At 38.5% G+C, this 25,436-nt stretch overlaps 1 protein-coding gene across 4 annotated transcripts in view; it reads right to left on the bottom strand.

Moving 5' to 3' along the window:
- Positions 1-25,436, bottom strand: part of CCNY (cyclin Y) — a 123,132-nt gene that overhangs the window by 40,536 nt on the left and 57,160 nt on the right. Inside the window, exons 2-4 of one of the 4 annotated variants that reach the window (XM_032685705.1) lie at positions 8,681-8,755; positions 4,116-4,127; positions 2,926-2,960 (exon numbers count right to left, since the gene is read on the bottom strand). In XM_032685705.1, coding sequence (XP_032541596.1) covers positions 2,926-2,960; positions 4,116-4,127; positions 8,681-8,755 — 122 coding nt within the window. Of the gene's footprint in view, positions 1-2,925; positions 2,961-4,115; positions 4,128-8,680; positions 8,756-25,436 lie in introns of those variants that run through there. The other 3 variants (XM_032685714.1, XM_032685717.1, XM_032685720.1) reach the window with 3 other exon arrangements.

The raw sequence follows: 25,436 nt of genomic DNA, 5'->3' as shown, positions 1-25,436 counted from the left end.
CTATTTGTACCTGGGGAAACTATTCAGCCAAATAAAATGTCTACAAAAAAACCCAAGTAAGAAAGGAAAAGAACAGTGGTGTGATCATGCTGAGAAAGTGAATTTTTAAATGAGGAAGAGTCAATATTAATTATTTTTTTAATAGGTAATACTTCAAAACTGCTTTTGTATAAACTACTGGTCTCATCTGTTACTACACAGAACTCGGCAAGGAAAAAAAAAAGGGAAAGAAAAAGTACAGCTTTTCTTGACAGTTTTCTTGATAGCCATCCATCCTGATCACTCGGGAGAAATACAACTCTGCCTGCAAAATAACCAGTTGTGCAGATACTGCAGAAAAGGATAAAAATATTTTGTTGCTCATCTTGGTTATTTATCACAAAAGGAGAATAAGTATAAAAAATAACAACAACAAAAAAGATGACGCTATGGAAAAACCACAGAAAAGTGCTGCATATTATGATGAGGAGTTCTTGTCAAAGAAAGACAAAACAACTCTCCAAAATTTATGTCCTCTGGCATGTCTTCTCCAGAGCAGATGTGAGGACCAAGCACTTCACATCAACAGGGAAAGAGATGAGTAGCAATAATTTCTGTTACAAATGCATTAGCACACACTGAGTAACAGTGGAAAAGAACTGATCAACCAATACAGTATTATCACAAACTCACCATGTAAATACAACCCATCGTTTGTCACATACATTTGTTAAATCTAAGTAATTCTTAAATTTCTTCCAACAAGGTGGTCTAGGAAAACAGTTCCCTGAAGTCTGAAAACCTAAACACAGTTGCCAGTTCGAAGCCACAGCTACCCCTTCCAAAAATGATCAACAGTTTGTGCATTAGCTTTAGCAGACTGAAAATTTAGGAGGTGCTGAATGAATACTCTCAGGTGTGCTGAAAGAACAACTTAAATATGACAGGCCACATTTGAAAATACAGTTTATCTATGAGCATGGTCTAAGAAACTTAACTACCTTGTAAGGACACACACAGAGAAAGGACTTCAGCTTTATAAAGGTTATTTTTAGCTTTATAATTCAGAAGAAGTACTTTGTAAGTACAAAGAAGTAAGACTTAAGGAAGCAGTAAACCAGAGTATTGAGGGAAGTTCACACTACATAAACCTCAGTCAATGCTTTGAATTACACTTGGGGGGGCGGGGAGAACCAAAAAAACAAACAAACCAAAAATTAAGAAGTACAGTGCTTAGGGTATCAGCTGCATAAGCTGCTACACTGAGCTCCCAACAACATGACTCCTCAGTGATCACCCTTCCCTTTTCTGTAACGTGTCCAGCATTGCCTAAGAACACTTTATACCAGGGTTTGCAATAGTGTGCTTCCCGCAGCATCTACAATAGTCATCTTTGTTCAATCTGCTGGAGGAATCCACTCACAGTCTGCCTAGCACAGACCACATCTTTTACATATGAAATGATTCAGGACACATGAGAATTTCATCCATGACAGGTGGACTGTCACAGAAACTCAGTTAATACCTTGCTTTGCAATGTCTAAAGACTAATTTTTATTTTTTTTTTTTGCATATAAACCTTCAAGTTTGAGGGTTTTTTTAAAAAGCATGCTGGAAGTTACTGAGCACACATTATTAAGTTTACAGGAACCCAGTGCATTAGCTTTACAAGTAATTTTATAACAAGACAATTGCTCTGCAAACCACCCTCACATGCACTATAAACAATGGAAATGTTTTACAGGAGAATAGAAGATAAGCACAAAAAATATCTGGTAACCCAGTGGGGCCAACTTTAAGGCTTTTATAAGCCTCACAGTATCTCATAACTTCTCAGAATCTTAACTCTTGGGAAACTGAAAATCTATGCTTGCTTTTGAAGCCAGGCAGTAGTTTCAGAAACACTCCCCACAAACCAGTTCTGCCAACAAATGAAGCAGTCCTGCCTTCTCACCCCACTCAGCAGTTCATTCCTGCCCTCACGGCTCCTTCCCTTTCTACAGGTGCAAGCCCTGGAGCAAATCACATTTAGGAGCCCCATTTTAGCTTTTAGCTGAATCTACCTGCATTTGCATTCCAATCCACTTTACCTGGAGTTAGACAAACATTTGCCCCAGCACAAAGGGATGAAGAGGTTATAAACCACATCTGTTTATTTCAGCAGCTGCAGTGGCTTAAAAATTAAAAGACAGTCTGTATTTCCAGATAGAGAAAAACTTAAGAACTTCATTTCACCTTAAAGGCAAATAGCACCTGGTAGACAACTAGTTATTTCCCTTCTCACTTTTACTGAGCCATGACTCCAGATATTTCAGTACAGGGCTTCACATACTTGGAACCACCCTGGTTCCAAGTAGCTTCAGTAGTACAAACAATACTAACTGAGGCAAAGAGCCTGGTCCTGTACCCAAAACAGGCTACAGGGGATTTGCCCTCAGCTTCACCAAGAATTTGATTCAAACAGAAGAGAACTGAATTGAAAAATTCCCAGGGGTATATAAGCATATCAAACCCCCATCTTCATTCTCAGCATGTACCACATGTCAATCCACATTTACATCGCATCAACAATGATCAGGCACTTCAGAACAACTGTGTAAATATCAAATGCTGCAGCTCTCTGCCAATGTAAACTTGCATACAAATGTAATCTAAAGTTTTGAGAGTGTCTATAATAATTTTACAAATCATACTAATGTGTGCAGCTCTTTTTCCCACGTATCAGTCACCTTCATACACTGGTTGTGAGCATGATACTGTCTTCAAACCAACAGGTTTGCTCCACTAACTCAGTACCCGAGACCTATACTTCTGGATCCTGATGCAGAACAAACATGTGAAGCATCAGCACCCGCTCACCAATATGGAAATCATTGTCATAACTCTTATTTACTGTATAATATAGACAACAAGGAGAAAGCTGCATAGCGAGGCATTTTCACTTACGTGGTTTATATAGAGACTCTTGCGTTTTTCTCTCACTGCAAAAACACAAAATATGATAGAAATATTACATGACTATTTTTCCCGATTAAGCTTCTTATACACCATTTATAATAAAAAGAACAGGAGACTATCTATGTGCAACATTATAACTGCTTTTGCACTAACCAACTATATTCATATAGCAAACACAGAAGGAACATATATTTGTATGCATAAAGGCGTTTATGCTCACTAGTGTGGTGATAGGTTAAAATTCTCATCCATTTGGGTACTTCACCAGGCACTGGTCCGCATGGGAAAGTTAATATGCAGTGAGCTACAGTCCAAGCTAGCAATGGCTTAGCCATCCTTCACCAGCTCTCTGTGTGGGTACTCCTGAGCCACCAGTGCCTTCATGCAAGGTACCTTGCTGCAAAGTGGCCTACGCTCCCCTGCAGGTATGAAAGCACCTAAAGAGCTACACCACGGAGTTAGCAAATTCTCATCACAGCTTACTGTGCACTAACTCCCACAGAGGGGCCTTGAAACCATATGTATTACACCACTGTCTTCTATAATGATCAGGTGCAACCCTGAAACTATTACTCATGTTGGATGTAACAATGAAAATGTATTAACTTTGGTGCGTATGAACCAGTCACCACAAGCAATGGTTGCAAGTCAAAGCCACAATTAGCCAAAATAGTCAGAAAGTAAACAGCAACAAAAGGGAGATAGATGTACAGAGTCTTAACTGTCAGGCAAATGCTTATTACAGCTGATTAAATATACTCTATTTAATTTTTTTTAAAGCACTTCCCCAATTAACTCACCCCATAGAGAGCCTGCAGAGCTCTGTTCCAGTGAAAATACCACAGCATTTAGGATACAAGTCTGGAGGCAACTAACACATAAATCAAACTGCAGGATTAAAATAATAATGGTTTCATGCTGTAGGTGATTAAATGCACTTTGGTGCACCATGATTTGAAAGCTATGCAACCCAATACACTTAGCAAAAAAAGAGTGTTCATAATGGTGGGATAGCCTGTCCATTCCCTGTTGGATGCAAAGCCACTATTTGTGATTTATTATAAGCAAGCAATCTCACATAAACAAGGCTCTATGTGTGAATACTGTGAAATAATTGTGTTTAATGCAGACATAAATGAAAATTAAAAAAATAAGAAAAAACTTTTAAAAATCCTTACATAATTTTCCTCCCAGGGAGCAGAAAGGAGAATCACACATGACAGATGTTAGCCATGTCACTTAGAATATGCTCAGATCCACAATTACGGACATTGTATAAGAAACAGAATTAAACAGGAACAGTGGAAAAATTCTGATAATCTAGTAAATAGTTAAACTGCTTGAAATATTGCTAAAACACTGCACTACACTCAAGTTCCACACAGTGCATTTATCACCAGCAAGAGACATAAGTCATCTAAGAGAAAGAAAAAAATGATGGTAGATACTCCTAAGAATAGCCAAAGTATTTGTCTAGTATCATATATTGCAATGTACAGGCAGTAAACAATTCTGATAAGCTGTGTGCAAACCTAATATAGTATATAACTCAAAGTTAACACCTACGAACTGCGAAATATTGAACACAGTTAAGTATTTAACAGTGTTTTAATCATAAATAATTATACTGCATACAGAGTTCTTATGGACAAAATCCTATAAAGACAGCCTGCACTTACACTCCAAATTCCACTTTAATTCCCTTTTTTCCTCTTTAGTTTTTAATTCTGTATTTTGTCTTGTATCCGTTATTCAATTCCCCACAAAAGTGCAATCATTTATTTCCCAAAGTAAGCATATTATTCACAGCTCAATCCCATTTGCTATTTCCAGTCTCCAGAAGAATATGTTAACATATTTATACACATCCCTCACTTCTTCCTGCTCAAGCATTTCTTGTGCTGCACATCCTTCCAAGCATTATGCTGACCTCCTTTCCCTATTTTCCCCATATAACAGAAATGCAGTTAGCCTGGACTCTCGGATGAGGGACTACAAGAAGGCAGCTGTGCTTCTGGCTCACTCTGCCACAGTGTAGGGCTCAGCTCCCTCCACTGCCAGTGGGGAATTGGGCATAGTAGAAACTCATTTGGTCACAACTACTCTCTTTTGTGACTACAACCTCCCCTTTAAACAAGGGGAAGCCAACTATTGCCCAAGGCAAAAGGCTATTCCTGCCCAGCTAAAATGACTGTAAAGAGAGAATTCCATTGGCTTCAGTCAGTTCAAAAATGCTTTGCACTGCGAATTAACCAGCATTTTGCAGCATAAACTCCTAACTGCAACTCCATGCTTTTGGGTTTTAGGTACGGGGTTTTGATGACATGGAGCTGAACAGATTTCAAGTCAGTTTAAACAATTAAACTTCTACTCTCCTTTTAACATTTTTAAACTTGAAATTTGGAATGGAACTCTTCAAGTGGAGCCTGAAATGCTGCCAAATTGTCTTAGTTTTCCTCATTCTAAGGTCAATGACCTGTTCCAATTGCTGTAGGTACTTTCAGCTGTTATAGTTGAACTTTTACAATAGTAGGAAAGTATCCTGAAATTCCAGGGAGCGAGAGAATACACACACACACATACATGCACATGTGTGCATATGCACATATGTATGTATTTTTCATTGAGCTGTAATAAAAACTTTCGCTGTGCAATTTCTATACTATCTTAATGTTAACCACATCAGGACCAAAGACAAGACGATCACAGCAATAAGAATGTCTCACATTTTGGAGCTGGTAATTCATTTCTTTTTGTTTTATACAAGGAGACTGGCCCTAGTTAACATTAAAGAATAAGTGCAGCTTACTCCACTTCTATCCACCTACATAAACACAATTTCAAAATCCTCTTTGTCTGAAGCCCATTGTTGCACTGATAATGCAAAATTTAGCCAGTACATTGAACGTGTAAAGGCCAATCTAAGTTAGGAGAGATGGACTTCTGGAACCCACCGACAGGAAAGATCATTACCAGCACCCTGGAGGAGCAACCATTGCCTCCTTGCCATCATAAAGGAAAGGAAGTTACATTGTTGGAGTGCTAAGGTTTGGAAATCCTGGCTTAATCACAGCCACACACTAAACAGTGCATGGTTTTCCAGTTATCTAGACCATCCAGTTTACAGGTCACGCTCAGCAAATGAGGGAGAACTTGCATAAAGCACTCACAGAAGCTAAAGACATAAAAGGTTATATTCTTTAATAGCTCCCTAGAGAGGGAGAATTCCTCATGTATGATTCAGCACCTAAAAAATTCTCACAAAGAGATGGAAACATTTAGAAAAGCTATTTTAACTAGGAAAGGAATTAATATTTATTGTGACTTTACCTTTCCTACAGATTCATTGAATGCTCAGGTAATTAAGGATGCATTCAGACTATTGACTAATAGGGACAGGACAGTTTAGATCCTTAGCATGGCATCCAGGCTACACAGAACAAGGGGAATTGGAGACCACGTAATAAACGGAGCTGCCATGTCCTGTCTCGCTATATTTGGGGTAATCAGCTTGTTGCTCTTCGCTTACATGTTGATCACAATCAGGCCAAGCTCCTGTGACAGGACACACTAAAAGACTACCAGTGAGGTTGAAAGAGTACAGGGCTACCACCGAGCCAAATATGGAACTGCCAGAAGGCAACGCTGCCAAGTCCCTCTAGCACGTAGTGATGGACTCGGCCATTTCCCACTGTGAAACCACGTGAGGCACACTCACAGTCACAGCCAGATCCTGGATGAAACCCGGAATCCTGATGCCATTGACTCTCTGTGTATTTTAGATGTACACAGGTCTTATCTATATAAATATTTTCACTTACAGTCAACAGGAAGGTTTACCAGTCCAATACTATACAAGTAATGGAGCAAGGTAGTTACATGCCTAAGTTAGGTGTTTTCAACATTGCCAGCTCAGCTCTCCTCTTCTACATGGTCTTAAAAAGTCTTGGGGGTCCCATAGACTCCTCAGGAGGCTGTCAGAATACAAGCCTCCACACCCTAAAAACCCCTTTTATTTTCCCCTTCACAAGCATTGCATTGGATTTTGGTGTTAGGCAACATCCTTGAACAGTGCAGTAACTCCTACAGCTCAGCTGGTTCAAAAAGGGGCCCAAAGTACAGCCAAGCAAAATGCTTACGACTGTGAGTTGTCCCACCAGAACGGGATGGTTCTTGGCAATACATCTGTAGATAAATGTTTGCAGAATCCTTTTTCTTTTGTATAAACAAAATAGCCTTTGTATTTTTTCCAGTGTGATCAATGACAGCTGAACAGATCTTACACTCCCGTTGATAACATTTCTATAGCGCTTCACTAAATTCATTGTTCTTACTCAAAAATATGTTATTCATATTACTTAAACTAGAACAAAGCTTCATAGACCAACTCTAGCATGAGTGTAAACTGTCATTTTTTATAAAATGCTTAAAATTAACTCCATACTGCAATAAATGAACCACCACTACTACAAGAAAGAATAACCATCTGGTCTGGTCAAAATTTTAGTTGTTGGACTTGGGTCTACCTTGTCCTTTCTTTCAACAAGCTGTAACAAGAAATAAGTAGCATCCATATGGGATTAAATAGTTTCAGAACACTGCAAAATCAGTATAAAACTTCATATAAAACATCAATCTTCATAATACAAGGTATAATGGAAATATTAGCACACTCATTTTACAAACCAGATTAGTATGGTAATTTACCAAACCAGATTAGTATGGTAAATCACATCCAAAACCATATAATGAGGCACTGACAGAACCACGGCCGAATTCAGAAGGACAGTCTGAAGGGCAAAAGAGGTACTCACATAATCAACTCTTCAATTAGGGCCTAAATGTATATCCTCTTTGTTCTAGTCATGCTCAAAAATTAGCAAAAAATATACAGTAAGTGAAAACTGCATTATTTTTCAAGTGATGTGTTTGACACTGCAATTTACTATGTAAATCAAAAGTGGCATTTACAGGCAGCAGAAAGGAGGACAAAGAATTCATACTGAACAGTCAGGATTACAATGCAGAAACTGCTTTGAAAGTCTTCGTAGAAAATAATGTGTTTTGCATCGATTATTCATCTACTTCTAAAACAACATGTCACACACGTCCAACAGGGAACGAAAGAGCCAGAATAAATGGCTTCTATTGTACTGACTCTATCAGGAGGCTTGTTTAGCACATGTAATTTCAGAGTGGTCGTTTTGTCCATGTATAAAAAAAAGCAATCAAACTCCAAATATATGATTATATCAAATCCATAATGAAAGAAGAGAGAATGTTTGGGCAGGATGGGAGACATTTTGTTATTAAAATCTAGTACTGAGCTCATTTACAGTATCACCTATATCAGAGAAACTCTGGACTGTCTTCTTAGCTAATGTAAACAGCTATTTGCTCAATAAAATACTTTCCACACATCCACCAGATGCTTGCCCTAATGTTCAGAGTTTATAAAAACTAAAAATAAACAAGCCAAGAAACAGATACACAGAAAATTTTTTATTTAGGGAAAATATTTTTTCAATATAATTATATTAATCTTTATCCATATTTGTACTATCGGTCTGACAAAACAATTAACTAAAGGTGTGACCACTTTAAGCTCTTAACATGATGCCTCTAAATGCCTCTTTTTGGGGAGGAGGGGGCAATTATATATTAGAAGACTATCACATGCATGCTAAAAAAGGCTTTACAGATAACTGCAATAGCAAATACTGTAATAAATTCAGTAACCTACCATCTGTTTGTGATTTACTGAGAAATATTGTACTGGCCCGTGGATGATCTGATGGGTTGAATTCCATGTTCAAATCTGGAAAGAAAGAACATCACAAAAACATTTATGATTATCCAATGGCATACACAGACTTTCTCGTTCTTTTCAATAAGACCAAGTTTACATACTTAAGCAGCTACTGTAAAACAAAATCCATCTCGAGGCCCATTTTTTTATCCTTCCTCGCACAAGTGGTTCTTTTTGGCATGTAAATCATTTGCATCAACACAGCTTTGGGATTAGACTTCAGTTCTAAGGCTGCTTTTGGATTAAGACAGATAAAGAAGCTTGAGAAGTCTGTACACAAGAAATCAGGAATTTCCCATTTACCATCTTTTTCTTCCCACCATGCCTCAAAGCCATTGCTTAGCACAGGAACACAGCTTGTTGTATGTAGTTATAGAAGAATTAAGTATTGCAAACAAATGCACAACCCTCTAAAGACAGACAAGTTTCCAAGATTAGACAGGATTAAAAGAAGTAGTTATTGCAATGTAAAGAAACCTAGGTCAGAGTGTTTTAAATGGTCAGGGTTAGAAAAATTTGGAACTTTCACAGATTAACATATTTCTTGCTGTAACAACTTAAAAAAAAAAAGAAAAACACAAACAACAACAACAAAAAACCACACACAAACAAAAACACGACCCCCCCACAAACAAAGAAACAAACAAACCAAACAAAAACAACAACAAATCATTCCTAAAAACCATTTACCAGGCTAAAAATTGAAATATATTGTACCCTACACAAACTTCTATGAATGCTATTTTCCCTATCAAGGATAAAATCCACTGAATTTACTTATTCCCAAATTCCACTCCACTATCAGTTTGTCAAAGCTTACATGCCTATATCCACTGGAAAACATGCTACTAAAATACTACATAATCTTTTTGCATCTCTTTGCTCTCCCAGTGTTGCTATCTTGACTTTGGTACTCTAACATTCTCTTCAAATACACATTCTCTTGCATTTGATGCAGGCATTTATGTGAGACCATATATGAGCACTGTTATGTTTCTCTTCTGTGATTATCCCAGGCTTTCTAAAATTCTCTCACTCTCCTTTTATATCTCTGTGAAAGATCAGCAAAACAGGAAATTAATCCCCAGGTCTTAGGAAAACAAAACAAAGTCTTTTCATCCAGGGGTCAAATCTCTCTGTTCCTTCACCATCCATCACCATACTCTGCTCTCCTTTTCCCTTGTATTAAATAATTTACTAGGTCTTCCACTTCCCTGCTTTTTTCTCCTGACCACACACCTCTCTACAAATGTGCTTTCTGTTCATATTTTTGCCTTTTATGCTCCCTTGGTTTTCTTTTCATCTCCCTGCATTCTGCAGCCCATGAGATGAGCAGCCTGACATGCTGCTGCAACCTGGGCATAACTTTTGGAAAAAACATTATCTTCTTTCCTACATGGAAGAACCCAGAAACACAGAAGTAAAATTCCTCAGTTGCAAAAGACTCTTTTTATTATTATTATCATTATCATCATCATCATCAATGCCACAAAAGAAAAGAAATCCAGGAATTTCAAGGGAAAGCCATTTTGATACTCCCAGAAACCACAGACAAACCTGGAGAAGATCCTAGGAATGTCATCTTAAGCTAGGAATTCTGACTTCAAAGGGCTGTGAATTAGAATGTTTTCATGTTACTCACTGCATCTCACTTAGATATACAGAATTAAAAAATAATCACCCACAGAGATAGTGCTGGTAAAGACTGTTTCCCATTTCAGGACAGTTTTTCCATTAAGCTGAATTCAAGATGCTTTTCATTAAGTGAAGAGTAATCAGCATGTAAAATGCAAAATACGATGTCTTTTATCATCTTCTTCGTCTTTTATGAAACAGCACAATACATCACAATAAAAAAAACACTTTTAAATCACTACAGATACTTTTTCTGCAAATATTTCAAAGTACAGCAGTGCAAATTCAGTCAATAAAATAGGACCAGCAACATGAAATTGAATCCAGCTTACAAAACAATGGAAAACAGAAAAGCACTTTGTTCCTTCAAGCCTAGAAAATTATCTGTTCAAGGAATAATAACAACCTGGTACAGAGTCACAGTTTGTTTGCAGGGCTGAAAAGAAAGAAAAAACAATTGCTACATCTTGCAGTCAAGTTTAAGCTCTTTTAAGATTCCTAAGGCTACAAAAGGCTATTTTGCAGAAGCAGTAAACCAAACAGAGGACTTAAAAGTCTGTCTTTCAGAAAAACTGTTAGTCTTCTGACTGGAGCTGAAAAAAGGTCAGCAAAACCCCATCTCAGCAGCTGCAAGAGGCCAGTCTAGGGATTTTGAACCATCTCAGGAGAGGCACAGCCAGGGAGCAACTGTGGCTCTTCCCCACCGCTGAACCCCACAAAGCACCACATGTCCTCTTCCCTCCACATCCCTTCTCTCACATCCTCCCCAGCAACAGCAACCACCAAACACATCCATCTTTCTCAAACTGCCTGCACAAAAATCAGAGGAGGAGAACATGGGGAAGGGGAATGATAAAGCCTGTTTTACCCAGCACAAGGTGGCCAGAAGAGGACAGGTGCTGCCGAGAGAGGCTGGCTGCCCACCTCCCTCCGAGGAACAGGTCTCGTGGGCTTACAGGCAGAAGAAAGCATTGTTTGGTGTGTATCTGCAACTCAGCCACTCCCAGCTCCTCCAAGGACAAGCATTAGAGAAATCCAAACACCCCACAGGCCACCAGTGAGACCATGTCTCTGCAGGCCACCACTGCTGGAACACAAAAGTATTAGGATGGATGAATTTTCATAACATGTGAGTAATATTTCAGTCTCTGGTTGTTCTTAGATGTCTTAAATAATTGCACAGCTTGAAAACAAGTGTCTTTTTGAACATGGCAATGGGTTCTTACAGATCTGTCACTAGAAATCACGTTACAGAAGAAAAGAGATCAAACTGCAGATATACAGATATCTGAAGCTAGTAACTCATCACCAAAGAGCATTATCCATCAAAAAGTTAATTCTGTCCTAAAGAAAATAATATATTCATACTGCTTTAGTGTGACTAGTAGCTCTTTCTAGTATTTGAAAACTACCATGAAAACCAGCCATAATAGGAAAAGTTTACCCATTTTGTAATGAGATAGTCAGAGATTTAAACTCACTCAAGCAATGCTCAACTATTCAAAAGAAAGGAAAATGAGAGGCAGAATTTCAATTACTGAAATCTGCACAAAAATGTTCTCCACTGCTAGCAGTCTGCTCTGTAATTCATCATAGTCCTCAAAGGAAAGATTTACAGTGGGTACTACTCCCAGCAGTTACCCAGTATGCCAAAATCAGCTTTTAAGAAAAAGCCACTGTTTCATAGATAGTCCAAACCAGCAATCTTTCACTGTAGATGTTCTTTCAAGTTAAGCAGATTTGGAATATTTTTCTACATCTTTTCCTAGTTCAAAGATCAAGTTTTCTTTTTTTTTTTTTCCACTACTAAAAGATGGTAAGGTTATGCAAAATATAACTTACTACCCGTAAACATCTAAACAGTCTGACACCCCATGAAAATTTCAGGGTCAATATTAGGAACCAAAGGTTTGTGTATATAAATACATGTATACATACACATGCAAATATCTACAGATGGATAGATAGACAGATGTATATTTAAATGAAACCTCATTTTTGATTAGCCAAGGTAAAGTCCAACTCAGGTACGCTTCAGCTAAGAGAGCACGTGTCTAACAGAATTCACACAATTTTGGAGGATTTGAGCAAGAACAGTTACAAATGCATGCAAATATACTTAAGATTGGATACTCTTATTTGCTTAGCAGCAGCCAAAAAACCAGTTATTATAATGGCCATTATGATGCATCACATCAAAATAAATTCACTCTCCAAGGAATAAAAAGAGTAGATTTTGCATATGACTTAATTTGGTACATAACCATATTGAAGTTTTAAGACAACCACGAGAAACACAATGAGATTCGCCCTGTACACTGTGAGAAACTTAGTTCCTAAACCTACAGCAGCTGCATTCAAATATGGCCATAAAAAGAAGCAAACTGTAAAATAGTTCGGTTTCAGGCTTGGGCTAAAGCCCAGGCAACATTTTAAATCTCAAAACAAGATCTTAAAAAGCATTACTGAGACCAGAAATACTGAATACAGTCTCAGTTTGCACTTTTTATAGTGTAGAAAGGGTAAGAATAAAGTTCAGATGAGTACAGAGGAAAGCTACAAGAATGGCAGACTGCTGAAAATGCCTTCAAATGAGAGTCTGAGTTGAAACTGTTTTGCTGATGAAAAAGGAAAACTAGGAGGTGTCTGCAGTTCACATGTAACTTAGTAAGTACGAAAAGTTCTCTCTAATCTAGCACACGATATAACAAAAACAATGGAAAATGAAAGCAGAAAGAAAGATCTTAATTACAACCCTGGATGAAAACAGAAAGAGGATAATTAGGCACTGAAGCTCCACACCCAAGGAACATGCACTCAACTTATCTTGATGTTTTCCCTCTCTAGAAGATTGCTCCAGCTAAACATCTTTGGGCTTTAGTCCAGCATGAGTATTCAGGCTCAAATTAAGAATAACTTATGCAAGTTACTGGCTTATGATTCATATGCAGGTCAGATCAGATGATCCCATGGGCCTTGAGCGTAAGTTCTATAAAATCGTCAGAAATAGCAATATTTAAATTATTAAGCACAAAACCTCTGCAAATCCCAGTGGCACATCTGTAAACTTTTTAAAACTGCACCAAACTCTGCTGCAATTCTTCAGAAAGAGCTACATTTTCAGGCTTGTGGTCAGAATACATTATGCAAGATAAAAACAGTAAAGGATGAGACTAAATCTCTCATGGCAAAATTTTAACAAAAAAACCAACTGCTTCTTAAACTCATGAGTCTGCTGTGACAGAAACAGGCATGACAGGAGGATGAAGGATGGGTGCTGTAGCAACAAACTTCCGACCAACACACATCAAAGCTTCTGCTATGACACAAACAGGAAAAACCAACACAGTCGCTGCTTTTCCAACACTGCACGTGAGCTGCAGCAGGTCTGAAAATGTGTTTATTCTGTCAGAAAAATAAGATGTTATTTCCTTCCTTGTGAACAATTAAAGTCAGGTAGTTTGCGCTGCCAAAGCTCTGATGCTGATTTGATAACAGACTAAAGGCTAAACTGAGTAAAACACTGGGTTTAGATTTACACAGTTCTGAAGTAATCTGGTGAAACTACTTTCTTTCCTTCCCTTCACCCCTGGGACCACAGGCTATCACTGACACTGCACAACCACCACTACTGTTAAAGAAAGAGACAGTGTCCTTAATCAATGGCCCATCATATGCTTGAAAATGAAACCAATCCATGTTTCTTCATCCTGTAAGATTATTATTTTTTAGTTATGTAAAGGGACTTCAGGTAAGAAAAGAACAGACTTGTCCAGGGCATGCTGCAGAGGGAACTGAGCTGACCAGGCACTACACAAATTACTTTACTACTTTACCATCTTTTCTCCTCACACAGCCTGACATTACAGAGCTACTGCCTGGTACAGTCTAGTGGGTGGAAAACAACAAAAACACCACAAAGGTGCTTATCAAGGAATTACAGGAATGCAAACCATGAGCAATGTCTAAGCCCTATGCATTTCCCAACTGAAAACAATCACCACGGGAGCAAACGGAAAGGGAAGCACAGGTGACCCAAGGGAACAGAACAGTTTCATGGAGACATCAAGGACATGCTTTCCATGCACCCTGATGGGGGTGGCAATCAGCTCGGCTGTGCCTCCCTTGCCTATGCCACTTCCGAGGCAACAGCACCACCTGAGAGGTTATTCTGTCCAACAGGCAGAAAGAGTGAAGTTGCTGCTCCAGCTCTTGGTGTACAAACCTGTATGAATGACCTGATGTCATCTGTGAGAAGAGAAACAGAAACAGTATTCTCCAGGCAACTATGGGGAGGTAAGTTTCCCCAACACTGAACCTAGAAAAAATTGCTGAAATAAATTTCAAAAGTCTCTTGAAAAAGAAAGTCTCATTACAACTTATGCCTTTCTGCTCCTTTCTTACTCTGGTGGGCTGTTGCCCCCTATTAATAGCAATTAGCCACAGGTATAGTAATGAAAATACTTCCTTAAGCATTATTATGTTATTAGCATTCCCTCGGGAGCTGGTAAGAGTTAAAAGGACACCTGAGCTAAGAGGATCTCCCTCATCTATCTCTAGTCAAATGAAGCTAAAAACAAAGACTAAAACAGAACTGAGAGCAAAGAAACAAGACTGAAAAAAGCAATCTCTCACTATTATTATAAATTTTCTTAGATTTTGTTTTAAATCACCATAATTTATGCAAAAGAGGCATCATATAATCTTACATTTGGAAAACCCTATGACTAAAACTAGTAGTAAAGTTTCCATTTGAGATTTCTGTCCATCAATGTCCCTAAAACTGGGCTTCACCAAACACTGGGACTAAAATAATTCACAGGGATAAACAGATAAGGCACAGGGACACTTTCTGTTCAGAGGTTTTTATAACTTTCAAGACAAAATAAGACTGAATTGTATAGGCGGATTTCACTGGCTGACAACAACTGCACCTGCTTTTACACTGAAGCTTCCAAGACGTGAAATCCACTACTAAAAGTTTCAGCTCATGTCATTCAAACAGCACACAATCACAGCATGAAGATTTACCAGTATCAGACCACAAGATTTATCTGTACCTTTTTACAGTTCTTCATCTCAAATGTAAGCAGCAACTAAGCTACCACAAATGAAAATGCCTCTCGGCTGCATGCAGTATCCTTGTAAGAACGAATGTTAGTGATCGTGTTCCAGTACACTTTAACAGTGATTATGAAAATAAAAGAAAGCTGGAAATTGGAAGGCTTCCAAGAGCCAACTGGCTGGAAGGGTAAACTCCTTCAGGTTTGGCTAGGTCGCTGGAAAAACTTGGATGTGATCTTTGCTACCCTGGAGCTATGGTATTCTCTGCCTTCCATTCCAAGCAAACGTCGGGCATGACTTTTCTCAGCAAGCTCCAATTACACGGTGACTCTGTTCCAGGCTCTCCTCTGATCTTGGTTTTCAAGGGAGACAGAGATAGTTCATCAATAAAAGGAGCCCTCTGTGGCAAATAATGCTCATTTCTGTACAGTTATTCCTGACCAGCCAGCCAAGTAACAAAACAGGGCAGTTCTCATGGGCACAGCTGTATTTATTTTCTCTTCCACAAGCAAAATCACAGTTATAACTTTCCACAGGCTGAACAAAGTTTGTATCCAGGATTTTTAGTTTTGTATCGTTTTTCAAGATTTGCTTTCCCTTACATAGCAGTCTCTCCCAACTAACTAGACACATCTCAAGAGTAAATTAAACTATTTTACGCCATATGATATATGTCCCTTTTTTAATGTCTCCTTACATTTAGAACATGAAAAATACCAATTAATAAATATTTTCCCTCTCAAATTCACCTCATGAAAGTTTTTCAGATATTCCAGTACTGCATTTGTTTTTGCTTTAACCGTAACTAAAATTAATTTTAAAAGTTTTACTGATATATAAGACAGAATATAAGAAAAAATATAATAGTGTAAACACTTGCCCATTTCCTCCCCCTCAGGAAAACAAAGAGGAAAAGACAATTTCTTCACATTACATGAATTCAGCATGGACTGAAGACAGCAACAATGCAGTGCTATTATTCCGTGAGAGAAGAATCTCTGTGCTTTTATTAACTGAGGAACATCCCCCCTTTAAACACAATTGGCCACCGTAAAAAGTGCCTAACACAACACATAAGGCTGTGTATACATGTATTTCCATCATACTCAAATACTGCTCCTCTGGCCTTTGAGCATAACACAGAATCATTGAATCATAGAATTATTTAGGTTGGAAAAGACCTCTAAGATTACTGAGTCCAACCATTAACCCAGCACTGCCAAGTCCACCACTAAACCATGTGCTTAAGTCCCATATCTACATGTCTTTAAAACACCTCTAGGGATGGTATTGTCAATGAAAGGCTACACAGTCCAATGAAGCCTACAAAGACAATGTTTCAAAAGCAGCAGCATGACCTTCAGGCAACCTAATTTCCACAGTAAGTATCCAAGTGAAAAGTTGAAATAATAACAATTTTTGAATGTTAATGTCTTAAGATGAAGACACTAAATACTGTTTCTGGTAGAAGTTAAAAGCAAGGAGAAAATCTAAGTAAAAGTACTCTGAGATTAATACTAGTGTGAAGACAAATACCAGCTGGAAGAATATATTCTACTGCTTTTTAAGATTTCTCAGTTATTCCATCTTCCAACCTATTCTAATACCCTAGCAGTAAATTCAGTCAAGATAAATTAAGACTGGGTAACAGAAGAAATTGGTCATGAAAAGGCAAAAGAGAAATTTAGGTGCACTACTCAGTCCTTTTTTCCATTGTACCAAAGAAGAACTAGTAGTCAAAACAGAGATCCTACTTAAAGAACATGAATTTTCTTCAGTTATTTTGAAAAGTAAGCTATGTGATTAATGGAATGTAAATATTTGAGCAGGTTTAGATAACCAAGGATTGAAAGGAAAAAAAATATTCAGAATTTTCAGTTTTTTCCTTTTGCACTGTTCCAGGTCTTTGGAACATGTTCATAGTGTGCATACAGCAGAAATTGAGGGCCATTCCCTTTTAGGACCTAAACATGAAGATAACTGAGGACACAATGCAGGCTGGAGTCAGGCTAACAGTTTGTCCTTTTCCTTCAAACCTGTAGCTCAAAGGAGCATTAACTGTTACTGCCCAGGGAGGTTGTGGATGCCCCAACCTTGGCAGTGTTCAAGGCCAGGTTGGGTAAGGGCTTGAGCAACCTGGTCTAGTGGGAGGTGTCCCTGCCCACGGCAGGGGAGGGTCAGGACTAGTGATCTTTAAGGTCTCTTCCAGCCCTTAACATTCTATGGTTCTGTGGTGACTCAATCACTTCTCTGGGCAGCCTGTTCCAGTGCTTGACAAGCCTAGAAAGAAGAAATGTTTCCTAATATCCAATCTAAACCTCCCCTGGTGCAACTTGATGCCATTTCCTCTTGTACTCTCACTTGTTACTTGAGAGAAGAGCCTGATCCCCACCTGGCTACAGCCTCCTGTACAGAAGTTGTAGAGAGCTACAACTCCGAGTCTCCTGTTCTCCAGGCTAAACAACCTCAGTTCCCTCAGATACTTCTCCTAACACTTGTGATTCAGACCCTTCACCACCTTCACTGCCCAGCACCTCAACGTCATAAAGCATGATTCTTCTTACATTACCCTAAAACACCTGAAGTGTAAATAAAATAAAATACAACAATGAAATGCAGCACACAGTCTATTCTAAAAGCCAATTCTTAAGATCAAAGTATCTTGACACAAAAGCATATCACTTTCCTTTCACTTATCTGAATGAAAATCTAAGTCTAGCAAAGTAGAACAACTTCTCAAATATGGTACCTGTAAGACTTTCCAGGTTCCTGTTAAAATTAGCAAGAATGATGACAAGCACGCATGTGAACATGCCTCCCTTCCTTCCTGACAGCCAAAGATAGGCTACAGCACAAAGGACACTGTTAAACATTCTGTTAAAAATTGTCCTCCTGGAAAGCCTTGTACCAATCTTTTAAAGATAATTAAATTGGGTGCTTTTTTTTAAAGAAAGTTCAACAGAACCTAGCCCAAGAATCATAACTGGACTCAAAACTTGTTCATACACAGGATATCCATGGCATGTGCTTAAATAGAGGAAAAACAGTCCCTAAGTTATTACTGTTTTTCATGGACAAAAATTCATTCTAAAACACCATTTTCATTACACGGAGAATACTACCAGACTTTTGAAATGAAACGATTACATTGGGATAGAAAGTGGAGCCCTGTGAGTCCATCACAGGAAGACCTCACATCACTTCTGACTCCTTGGCAGGTTCCAGCCCAGCAAATACAGGCAGCCTGAATAAGACTCAGCAGGCACAGCAGCCTCCCTCAAAGGTCTCAGAACTGCAATCAACCACCTGCCTCAACTCATCTGGAGGAACACACTGTCAGGGACACACACGTGAAGCCAAGCGAAGCTGGTCTAACGCTTTTCACCAAGAGGCAAGGAAATGAACCCGACATTTCAGTTCTGCTGTTGAAGTACAAATATGGGGTAAGGTTTGCCATTGTTTTTTCAGAAGCACAGTCTAGTCTGAATATTATAAGTTATATAAACAATGATATGAAGACCTTACTCACGAAAAAGCTTTTTTTCTCCAATAATCACACATGATATCGTTGCCATCAAGTAATGCAAGATGGGGAAAGAAACCACAGTGCAAATTTTAACAGCATCTTGCTTTGCACCTCTGCGCTTTGCTGTGCATCCCCCATTGTTGTTCCTTTTCTCACTGATGACCTTTCCATTTTGTTACTAAACAACACTTCTGGGCACTTGAGAACACAGTACTCAAGTTTCCCAGTTCCACCTTCTCTCTCAATAGCCTTCCTCGATTAAATGGCACAGAGCCAGCTAACGCAAGCTGTGATCATATCACCATGCATCCCTTCGGAAGCGTCTCCCATTCCAAGTGCATTTCTGTACAAGGCAGCAAAACCTCACGACCTGAACGGCTCCATCACCTGTTTCCAGTGGGATTTATTAACACCTTAACTACTGCCCAACTTTTGTCAACATCACTCACGCCCCACTTGCAGCACATGTAGCAACAAAAGGAACTAAGCCACTGTCCTATTATTAACCTCAAACTGAAATTCATGCATTTATTTAATGCCTCTGTGACACTGAGCACCAAAAATGCTTTTTCCCTAATGCATTTTTACTCAACTTAGACACTACTTTAAAATGAATTTACACTGTTCTATTAGATCCAAAGGTCGACAGAATGGAATACAAAAGGTTGTGAAAAATCTTTTTTTTTTTCCAATTATTTTTTTATTCCCCCAAATCTTCGTTCGCAAAGCCTAGCCATGAATCAATTTTTTTTTAAAGATCTTATTTTTCTTCACATAAATGTATCAGAGAAAAATTACCTCATGATTCGCTTACCACTCATTATAATCACTTTACGTGATACATGTAAAATCTTTTAGCTATAAACACAGTATCATTACAGACCTAAACAAATTACATCAGCTGCTGCCATTCCAAATTACTTTACTTGTTGTGTTAAACAGTACTACTGTGCTCTCCACCAAGAGACATCAAGCCACCCAAGCCCCAAGTGAGGCTGGCTGTGAACGCAACCACTCTTGCCACAGATTTAACCCAGAGGTTAGCAGCTGGCAGGGAATTATTTGTCACTGAGCCAAATATGCAATACCAGTCAGCAGAGTTGTTGGGTTAACCTACAGCAAAGTGAAGCAATTTTACTTGAAGATACAGATCGATACAAAGTCATCAGCATAATCATCATCATTTCACAGCTGAGCTGACATTATAAGCCTGAATCTTAGATTGAAGCATGATCTGCAGCTTTGCACCAACATGTATGCATTTCACCATTCCTCCAAACAGACATTACTGCCACGCAAATCAGTAAGAAGCTGAATGACCTTAAGGATGCATTATGTTCTGCAAATCAGGACACAGGAGCTTGAGGTGCAGCTCAACTCTACATCTGGAAAAAGGCACCTCATAATAGTGATTCAAGCTCTGAGGAGCCCTCCCACCCACCAGCCCAGCAGGGCAGAACAAGCTTACCCTCCCTCATTATTTTACTGAAATGATTTTTAAAAATGCCAGAGAAAATGGCATCTTTCCAGGCTCTCTTCTTTTTTTTCTTTTGCTTCCCTACTGAGCTGTATGACCTAAAGTTAAAGTAAGTAGGTAATCCGTGAAATACAAAAAGAAAAGTATTGATCCTAGTTTCTCAGAAAATTTAGTGGAAGTGTATTATAAAACACTTATAAAGGTACCTCTGTGACTTCATGGGCAGCAGCTGCTTTTTTAATATGCAAAAACATAATTTGCAATCTTTTCTGAGGAACACCACAGGATACTTGGTAAACTACAGTAACAGGCTTTCAATTTTCCCCCTGCAGATTTGTATTCACATGGCAACCAAGTTACCATGCTATCAAAATACAGTGTTAAAATCACACATACAAATTGCCATTTAAAACTGAAAGTCAACTGATACTAAAAACCTCTCATCAGTGAATCTCTACATCTGTGCATGTATGAAAAATCCCACAAACATATACAGCTAAAGCACGTGTGCATGTATGTGCACACGCCTGACCCTCTGAGCACTTCCATTACTCAGGTGTAGTGCTGTCCCTAGACCCAGGAGACTCAGTCTCATTAAAGTCTGATGGCAGAACATGTACAATATAGCTTGCTGAATATATACCCCCTTCAGATGCAGCCATGACATTAGTGCCCAGACTCCAGACACTACAGCTTCTATAACCTAAGGCTCTGTGACTTCCACACTTACACGTCCCATATACCACGGAAATTGGAGCAAGAAGAGGGAAAATTATAATTAAACCCTGAAGAAAAGATATATAGATCTTTAACTGACATTTATTCTCAGTCTATGAATTCTTGAATTGACACTTGTTCTCAGAAGATTCAGCTCAGAGTCATTAAGTGCTGATCTTGGAGAAGTATCTTATAACAACTGAATATGTTGTGAAATTGTCACTGTAAGAGTTACCATTTCCAGTGTAATAAAAAGCACTATATTGATAATTTGTTATTTGTTGTGAATTTATAACAATCTAAAACATCACTATCTATCTTTGTTGTGATTTACTGTATTAATTTGAATATCTGAATAGCTTTAAACAACCACAGAAAAGTCTTAAATTTACTTTTAAATCAAAATCGTACAGAAACGCTCTGTTCTTGTCCTAAACATGTAATCCTAAGATTACACTGGTTCAATACCCAGGACAAGTAACATTCAGTCCCAGAGCAGCAACTAGTTTCAGATCCAGTATCTTGCAACATTCCAGTTCTTAGTAAGAGCCCTGGGCAACTGAAAAAGGGATAAAAGCAACTTCCTGTTTGTTTTCTTCCGAGTCAGGTGGACAGAGATATTGCATATAACATTCAAGTCCTGAGGCTGACCTGATCAGCCACAAGTAATGCAGCCATTCTAAATTCAGGCAGATAAAACCTTACCAGATCAAACCCAGAACAAGGATACCTGTGCCATTGGTAAGAAGGGGGAAGGTCCCTGTGAAACAGCAATCCAAAGACAAGTCTCAGAGAACACATGCAAGATTAAATTAAGTACAGCAGGGACCAAAAAGTTGAAAAGGGTACTGCTATTTCCATTACAGATGAGGAACTGAGGCAAAGGAATAAAGTCACTGCATCATTAAAATCCTGGTGCCATTCCGCACTTAGTCCACAGCTCTCTAGGTCAGACTCCAAGCCTCAATCTAGATGGGCAGAAAAAGAAGAGCACATACTTAGGGGGGGTCACAGGACTATCTTGTCCAAACTTAATAGTTACTTTTAGATGTCATCCAGTTGCCCCTCAATCAACAAAGCATGCAGTTTTAGAAGTGCGTTTTTTTAGTGGCTATTTCACAGAATCCTAAAACAAATATTTGGGATAAAACAGATGTGTCATATTCTGGACATACAGATTCTTTTCCACTGGAATAGTCAATAGTAGTGACAAGCTCAGACGAAACCAAGATTCACTTAAAGTTAAATCAAACTAATCTTCCCTTGGTTACCAAATTTCTGATTTGCCTGTGTCACCCAGGACAGACCGCTGACTGGTCACTGTGCATCGTGAATGAAGCTGGACTCCTTGCCCTCACATCCCACTCTCCCTTGATATCCTACACAACCTTTCATTTCACCAGCAAATCAGTCTGGATTCCTAGAGACAATCTTTCCTTCACTGCATTGCCTGATGCACCACTTGGACCAGTCCATTCTTGGTACAGGATGAGGCAGGAATCCCGTTGAAAAACAGCATATGGCCATATAATATAAGAAAACTGGGAAAGGCTGACTAAATTTCTTTGATTCTGTCTAATCTTGAAAGTTCTGGAATCAGTTTTCCTTCCTTTAGTCTTTTAAGCCTTTTTTAAAAGCCATGAATACCTATTAAGCTTGCTTGAAAATCTGGAACCTTTTCTAAGCAAAACTTTTTGCCCTGAGAAACCTCCCTGATTCAGGAGAGGAGTTTCTAAAGTGTCAAGTAATATTATCAATCAATTTGGTCTCTATTGTTCCTCAGGCACATCAGAGACAGACTTAGTAGGACTTCCCTTATCTTTCCTGATGCATTTATTGACAAACATATCAGGAAATTAATTAAAATATACATAAAATAATGTAATACACTAATCCGGTCATGCTTCTAATCATTCACATTGACATTATGTGCTACTTATTCATTAAGCAGTAGCTTATTTCAAGATTATGGGAACTGTTCCATGTACCAAGGCTACTGGAAAGATACATTACATATAGTCTGACAGTTGCATGTAACATTTTTGAACAAACACTCCCTATTATTGCCTGGCAGGGAAATGCTAATTTAACTCACCGAGTTCAGTTCTTCTGAGCCTTTTTTTTTTTTTGCCTTAAATAGCTCAACATATTCAAATGTTCATTGCCAAACTCAGACCTGTGGTGAACCCATTAGATAAGATACAGCAACAGTGAATTGGTACCACAGAACAGCTAAAATCACCTCATGTGAGTCTTGAACACTGCTTTCAGAGTTGCTATGAGAAAACAGAATTAGAAAGACAATATATTAAATCAGAAAAGATAATACCTAATGCAGCATGCTAATTAGGATGATTTCATCGAGTCTCCTCCAAGACAATCTACTGAGAGAATCTACTGACAGGGAAGAAAAACCACATCATTAGCAATTTGTACTGCTGTCAGGAAAGCATTTAGTCACACCATAGATAAAATGTTTAAGCAATTGCTAAGCAGACACGAAATTTTCCAATACAAATGCAAATGTCTAATCTGCCAATAAAAAATTAAATGCAGTGAGTCATTTTACTCAGGACAGCAATTCCTCATCTCAAATATCATCAGAGGGTTTTTAATTAAAACACGACAGTTGACATCACAGGAGAGGGTTTACTGGTACATGCTGTATGTATAGAAGCAGCACCTGATTGAACTCTGCCCTTAAAAAGTGAAAGAGTCACCACCTAAAATGAACATGTGGTATTTACCTGAAGGTCCTACTCTTCTGAACAACCTATTTTTAATAATGGTATCCTGATAGTGAAAGTATCTGGATACAGAAAGTCGAGCAGGTTTTTGTAATGGAAGGTTTTGTCTCTCAGACTTCCTGAAGTTCCTTAATGGGACGAAGAACATTTGCATAAGGGAGATCTGGTAAACACACAGAATCACAGAATCAGTTAGATTGGAAAACACCTCTGAGATCATCAAGTCCAACTTACGACCAAACACCACCATGTCAAGTAGACCATGGCACTAAGTACCATGACCAGTCTTCTTTAAACTTCTCCAGGGAGGGTGACTCCATCACCTCCCTGGGAAGTCCATTCCAACGTCTAATCATCCCTTCCGTGGAGAAATTCTTTCTAATGTCCAACCTGAACCTCCCCTGGTCAGCCTGCCTAGGCATTCAAAAGCCTTTAACAAGGTCACCTGGTTCTGAAGCTAAGCAAACATTAAGTACTCCGAAAGGCCAGACACAAATTGCAAAAATGATGGGGAAGGAAACACAGGATTACATGGTCACTTTTCAACAACTGTTCTCTGTTGTTTATCCAACACATTCAAAACCATGAAGTGATTTTAATAAGATGGCAAAGTCTGCAGTTGATAGGATGTAACATCACAAACCAGCATCAGCTATGAAGAATGTCTTTACTGGTCAACAAAATGGCAGATGTAGGTAAAAGCATAAAAGCTGGAGTACATAGGAAAAAATATTTGAAATTCATCTTCAAAATTATAAGCTTCAAATATTCCTACTTAGGAAATATGTTGTAGGAATTGGGGAAAAATGCAATTACTATGGACACACTCAAATCAACTAGAAGGAGGAGGCTCCTCAGTAATGCTGTGAAACTACTTTCCACACAACACTGAAGTTCTTACAGCATCAAAGGGTTCAAAAGGGATTAGACATGTTCTAGAAGACAAATTCATTAAGAATTGGAAAGTACATAGTAACAGCTCAGGGAATTCCCAAGGTGCAATCTTAGGGCAAATACTGTTGTGTTCCTTTGTTTTATTGTTCTGGCAATGGCTCATGGAGGAGACAGGAGAGAAGGTTTGTCAGAACTCCAGTATAACCAACAGTGGTCACATTAAAATCCTGTTACTTTGTCATCTGATAAACCAGCAAAATAAACAGCTTAAATTAAACCAAGTAGGTCCTTTGTCTTTTAGAGCTACTAAATATATGAATTAACTAAACCTAAAGCATGGAATGTATTAGACCAACGTGTACTTTTTTAAGCAAGGAACAAAGCTGTCACTGTCTTGTAGTTTAACATTAACTAACTTGTCTCCACTGTTGTAGTTTTGTCAACTTTCCAGTATCAGATTTATGGCAGCATATGGACTTTCATCCTCAGAGAGCACCTTTGTGCTCTTCATCCTCAGAAGCATTTGTCCTTCTACTAGCTGATATTCTGGAAAGTAGCAAATGGGGGTACTGCATGACTTGTACATTGACCACAGAACCCAAAATATACGAGTCAGAAGTGAAAGAAGTC

The sequence above is a fragment of the Chiroxiphia lanceolata genome, chromosome 1 (assembly GCF_009829145.1).
Source record: "Chiroxiphia lanceolata isolate bChiLan1 chromosome 1, bChiLan1.pri, whole genome shotgun sequence".
NCBI lineage: Eukaryota > Metazoa > Chordata > Aves > Passeriformes > Pipridae > Chiroxiphia > Chiroxiphia lanceolata.
The sequence above is the reverse complement of the archived record's forward strand: the minus strand, read 5'-3'. Positions and strand labels throughout refer to the sequence as shown.